We start from the raw sequence: 5,742 nt of genomic DNA, 5'->3' as shown, positions 1-5,742 counted from the left end.
ACGCGAGACCACTTCTTCCCTTATTAATTGGCTGGGTTTGGCGCCTAACTTCATGAAATTGAAGTTAGGGGCTGTTGAGGCAGCAAATAACTCGTCACTTGATGTGCATCTGGAGTGTGGAGCTTTCCTTTGGCGCCTAACTTGGTGAAATCCAAGTTAGGCGCCACCTTGATCGTACAGAATGAAGAGAAAGGGTAGACTATTATATATCGTTGGAAAGTCCTAGAAGTTAGCTTTTCAATGCCACTGGAATCACGTCAATTGGACTTCTATACCTCAAGTTATTCCTGTTTGAGTGCAAGGAAGTCGGAGTTGACAGCATCATTCGCCTTCTTCTCTTTTTCTGCGGAAACTCCATCAAATCCAGCCAAATGCTTCCTAAAATAAATAGAATTGCACACGATTCAAAGTAGCATCTATAGTGGCTAAAATATAATTAATTCTTGATTAAACTTGACAAATTAAATGAAAATTCAGTAGAAAAAGATAGGAAAGATGCTCACGCATCAGTTATCATTGTAGATGTACCAAATTAGTCCCTCATTTTGCATTAAGTGACTCATTTTAGTCTCTAAAATTGGGAAATGGATCCTCTCAATTTTTTTTTAACAATTGAGAGAGTAAAGTGTGATCTCTCACCATTAATTGTTATAAGTAGGACAAAAAAAAAACATGAGAGAGTGTGTATTGAAGGGTTATAGATCACACTTTACTCCTTCAATTTTTTTCAACAATTGAGAGGATCTATTCCCCTAAAATTGAATATCGTGCATCAAACTAGTCCCTTCACCCGTTTTTTTTCTCATTTTATTTTTAAAACTCAAAATTCTCAATTTGAAATTTTGGATGCACTAATTTCAATTCTATTTTTTCACCTATCGTTTAAATACAAGTGATTTTCTAAAAAATTTTAATATTTTTGTTTTAATTATATAATTTTTCTATAATAATTTAACATCGATAAATTTTATAATATATAAGTATGCTATTATAAAAAAATATATGATTGATTAGATACATTTTTTTTATCCAAAAGCGCGTGTTTTTAACAAGAAATCAAGAATAAAAATAGACATTTTTTTCGGTTCTTATGAAATACACATTTTCAGTTGTGTGTAAATGGATTAGACTGAAGACACTTCAAGAAACCTCACTACCTAGATGAAAGAGGTCAGAGATGGTAGTGAGAGTGCTTAAAATACGTTCACGTCAGCTCCAAGACAGTGATTAGGGGTATCTGCAAAAAAAAAATATTTTATAAAAGCACTTATATTTAAACAACTTATAAAAAAATTGAATTAAAATTAATACATTCAAAGATATTGAGAATTTTGAATTTATAAAAAAAAAAACTAGTAAAGGGACTAATTTGGTATGCGACATTCAATTTCAAAAACTAAAATGGGTGACTTAATATAAAGTGAGGGACTATTTTAGTGCATATACAATAATAACATAGTGGACGACATATGGTCGAATACTATTGCGGCACGTGACACAAACTGACACATGGCCAAATAGTATTGTGGCACGTGGTACAACTATGAACCATCCACGTCAGTATGCCACGTGTCACTGGTCAACATATCATCATACCATTACACATGGTCAAACTATGGAGTGACACGTGTCACTAACAGTCTGCATCATCAAGCCATGTCATCACGCTCAGTGACGGATCCAGAAAATTTTGGTAGTAGGGGTAAAATTTATATAACATGATAATAATTTTTATAATAAAAATAATATGTGTATATAAAAAATTAAATATTAAATTATTTATTAACCACTATATATCTATATATAAATACATGTATTATTTAACTTATTTTCAAGGTGTATTTTATATTTTAATATATATTTTATACAGATAATTATTTTTTATGTACATATAGCATGATTATTGTTATGATTATATTTTGTTATTGTAAAATATGATTAGCCTTCAAAATATCTAATATACAAATTAAAACACGAAAATAGTTATTTAAATAATAATATATAATTTAAAATTCTATTCTTTTAGGTTTTATATTTTTAAAAAATTAAGTAATTTTTCTCTTAACACTACCATCAAAATTTCTCTCTTTCCATATATATTACTAAATAATTATTTAAAAATTCGACTAAATCCCCATAGTGGTCCCCCAGATTCAGCCCGTGCACCAATTTAGCCTCTGAGATTCCAATTGCACTGTTTATGTCCCCCAGATTGCAATCTGGGCAACATAATTGTCCTTCGGTGAATTTCCGGCGTGACTCAGTGACGGCGTTGCTTAGGTGGCACAGCCACTGCCATGTTGGACGCCATAGTGTATAGATGACGTGGATTGTGTGGTAAAATTCTCCAATGTAGTCACTGTCTTCATGTTTAAATCCTAAATGGTTCTCGCCATCAACGTCTCCTTCTGCATCTCTTGTGTACACCAATAGCTGTCCCCATGAGAGGAAGTGGGAGCCATGTTGCAGGAAGTTCCAACCGGTCATCGTCGACGGAGAACTGGAGAAGAAGCACGACGCGAAGCAGGCAGGGACGGGTTCCGGACTGGTGCGGCTGTGGTTGTCGCCCGGTGCTAAGGTGGTCAGGGACGGAGTCACATCCTAACAAGCCCTTCTTTGGTTGCCCCAACTATAATGTGAGTAAAAGTAAATAATTTGTAGCTGATTGAATTTTTTTTTTTTTGTTGATTATTTTGGTTGGTTGCAGACAAGTGGGAAAATATGGTGTGGGTTATTCGTCTGGGCTGATTCTGTGCAAGAGGAGTTGTCTGAAAGAGCTGTTGCAGGAGATGATGATGGTGACAGGAAGATGAACTTTGCATGGCGGATGGGCAAGATGGAGGCAGACATTAGGAATCTGAAATTCATAACTCATGTTCTTGGATTTGGGTTCTTAGTAGTTGTTGTTTTTGTAGAATTGGTGCTATTAAACGGTTGAGAACATGTCAATGTAATGTAGTTTCCAAATTAATGAATGAAAGTGTTATGTGGTAACATAACAAGGTTTGTGTAAATGATCTTAGTTTGATATAACATAATATCCTGTTGGATGAAGTAAAAGTACTTGTAAATAAGTAACAGAAAGATTGATCCAAACCATGGACAATATTAATTAATCGATACCAAAATATGGCAAACCATTCATAGTTTTAACACATTACAACCATAAGTAATTGAACAAGTAGCATGACATACTTGATTAGTAATCAACAAAATGAACCATTGTTTAGAGTGAGCGCAGTCACTGTATCTTTTAACAAAAAACAAACACTTGACAAGAAAAATGTCCTAATGTTCTAATATTAAAGTTCACTTCTTCCGGGGGTGCTTAAATCCAGGAGTCGACACAAACTTCAGAAAATTTGTGAATTGTGAAGCAGTGGCAGAACTCACACCCTTCATTGGGTCCAGTGCTGTAGAAGGGGTTGTTGGTGGTGACCTTCTTCTAGCAGGCAGTTTGGCAGGTCTTGTGGCTGGTTCTCCGGTTACTTCAGTGAACTATACAAATTTCAAACCAAAAATAAATACCAAACTTTGTCACCCACTAAAACTTTTTCAGAGTTATTACTCCATGAATTACAAAGGCTTATTATAGAATTAATATTGTACCTTTTGAGAGTCTTCTGGTTCAGAACAAATTGGCTGTGACAGATCAATTTCTGAAGCTTGACCAATAGGAGCAGAATTGATTGTAATATTAGCAGTAGCCGTAGCTGTACTAGTAGTAGTTGCAGTTGCAGTGGCACTGGCAGATGCAGTGGCAGTTGCAATGTCAGTTGTGGTGGCCTGGGCAATTGCAGTTGCTTGTGCACTAGCATTTTTAGGGTCTTTAGCAGCCTCTGCTGCCTTTGCAGCAGCCGCAGCATCAACTGCAGCTTGAGCAGCATCAGCTGCTCTTTTCTTTTCACATTCTTTCTTGGTGTGACCTTTTTGCAAGCAGTACTTGCAGGTGAAAGGCCGAAGCTGTCTTTTCAAGGCTGTTATTGGTTTAGATTTCTTGCTAGAACTTGTGCCTTCATCGGAGTCCTTCCTCCTCTTTGTTTGAAGATTCCCTGGCTTCCTCTTGATTGGTGGTGCCAATGGCCTGTTAAACTGACTTTGTTCCCAGAAGGCTTGGCCAGGTATAGGATTGATGTTGTACTTGTATGTTTCCTTGTAAGACTCCATGGTTATCAACTTATGGCAGAAATTCTCTGGGTGCTTGTTGACTCTGGCCAGTGCTTCACAAGCATGAACGCATGGAATCCCTACAAGTCCAGTTTACATCCAGCTTAGGTTAAAACAAAATTATTTATAACACAAGTGTAAAATTCAATGAGCAAAGGTAAGTGGATGGGAAAAAATAACCTGTTAACATCCAGAACTGGCAGGTACATAATCTTTTCCCCAAGTCCACCACATGGTTTGTAGGACGCCCATGGACCTCAAACTTCTCATATCCAGTATCTCCAGACCATATAGCATGCCAATGTCTGGACTCTTTCCTCACATTTTCTAACCTACTTTTGATTACGGGTGGTAACAGCCCCAAGTGATTGTCCAACTTAACCTTGTTCTTAGCCATAGTCCTCATGACAAACATCCTCACCTCTTTTAAAAGAGTAAGTATAGGCTTGCCCCTTGCTTCTTTGATCTTTGAATTGAAAACCTCACAAGCGTTGTTGTAAATCGAGTCCAATTTCGGGTTGTGCCTGAACTGTGACCTCGTCCATGCCTCCTTTGGCCACTTGTCAAGATACTTCCATGCGTCCTTGTTCAGTCTCTTTATCCTATCCATGTATTCCTGAATTTCAACAGTTAATAGTTGGGAAAAAAGTCCATGTAAGCTAACTCCAGTTGCAAAAAAAAGTGGCTTTATGTACCTTAAACTCTTGAAATGTTGTAGCTCTAGCACACTCCTATAACAGTCCCCTCAGCTCCAGGTCCTTCCACTGCTTGTTGAAATTTCGCCACAAGTGCCAGACACAGAATCGGTGGCCCACATTAGGCATCACGGCTTTCATGGCAGGCAGTAATCCCTGAAGATAGCAAACAATATGTTACCACCATAGTCCTTAACTTTGAAAATCGATCGCCATAATAGTCCCTAACTTTGAAAATCAATCACCATAATAGTCCCTAACAGCACACCATAGAGGTATAGTATATAATCAAACAATTATATCAGAGCAGTAATCACAGTATGGCAGTAGTCCCTAACAGCACACCACAGAGGTATAGTATATAATCAAACAATTATATCAGAGGTATCATCACAATATGGCAATATACTCCTCTTTATGCACTAAATCAAGCTAACACAGTTTTACACATTAAAACTTATGTGAGATTAAGGATTAAGGTTACAGTAGGAAATTACCTTTTGCATATCAGAGATGAAATTCCACCCATGAGTCTTGTAGTCGCCAAGATCCTCATGTAGCAACTCTAGAAACCACTTCCAATTCTCAAAGTTCTCCACTTCCACAACTGCCCAGGCAATAACGTAGACATGATGATTAGCATCTTGTCCAACAGCCAATAGAATTTGCCCCCCGAAAACAATTTTTAGAAAAGCCCCATCAAGTCTAATTAACGGACGACAGCTAGCCTTAAAACCTGACTTGCAGTCACTCAAGCAGACATACATCCTCTCAAATATGACCTCACCACTAGGCTGTGGCTTTGTGCAAATCTGAACAGTTGATCCCGGGTTGATTTTCAACAGTGTTTCACCATAGTCCCTAAGCATGGCATATTGAT

General features: G+C 37.1%; 1 protein-coding gene across 1 annotated transcript; it reads right to left on the bottom strand.

Moving 5' to 3' along the window:
• Window positions 1-3,075: 3,075 nt before the first annotated feature.
• Window positions 3,076-4,777, bottom strand: LOC140179416 (uncharacterized). Its single transcript, XM_072218296.1, has 3 exons — window positions 4,348-4,777; window positions 3,610-4,247; window positions 3,076-3,498 (listed from the first exon to the last, which is right to left on the bottom strand). The coding sequence occupies exons 1-3, from the start codon at window positions 4,775-4,777 to the stop codon at window positions 3,310-3,312; spliced, it is 1,257 nt and encodes a 418-aa protein (XP_072074397.1). The 3' UTR covers window positions 3,076-3,309.
• Between the last annotated feature and the right edge of the window lie 965 nt (window positions 4,778-5,742).

The sequence above is a fragment of the Arachis hypogaea genome, chromosome 15 (genome assembly GCF_003086295.3).
Source record: "Arachis hypogaea cultivar Tifrunner chromosome 15, arahy.Tifrunner.gnm2.J5K5, whole genome shotgun sequence".
Classification (NCBI taxonomy): Eukaryota; Viridiplantae; Streptophyta; class Magnoliopsida; order Fabales; family Fabaceae; genus Arachis; species Arachis hypogaea.
The sequence above is the reverse complement of the archived record's forward strand: the minus strand, read 5'-3'. Positions and strand labels throughout refer to the sequence as shown.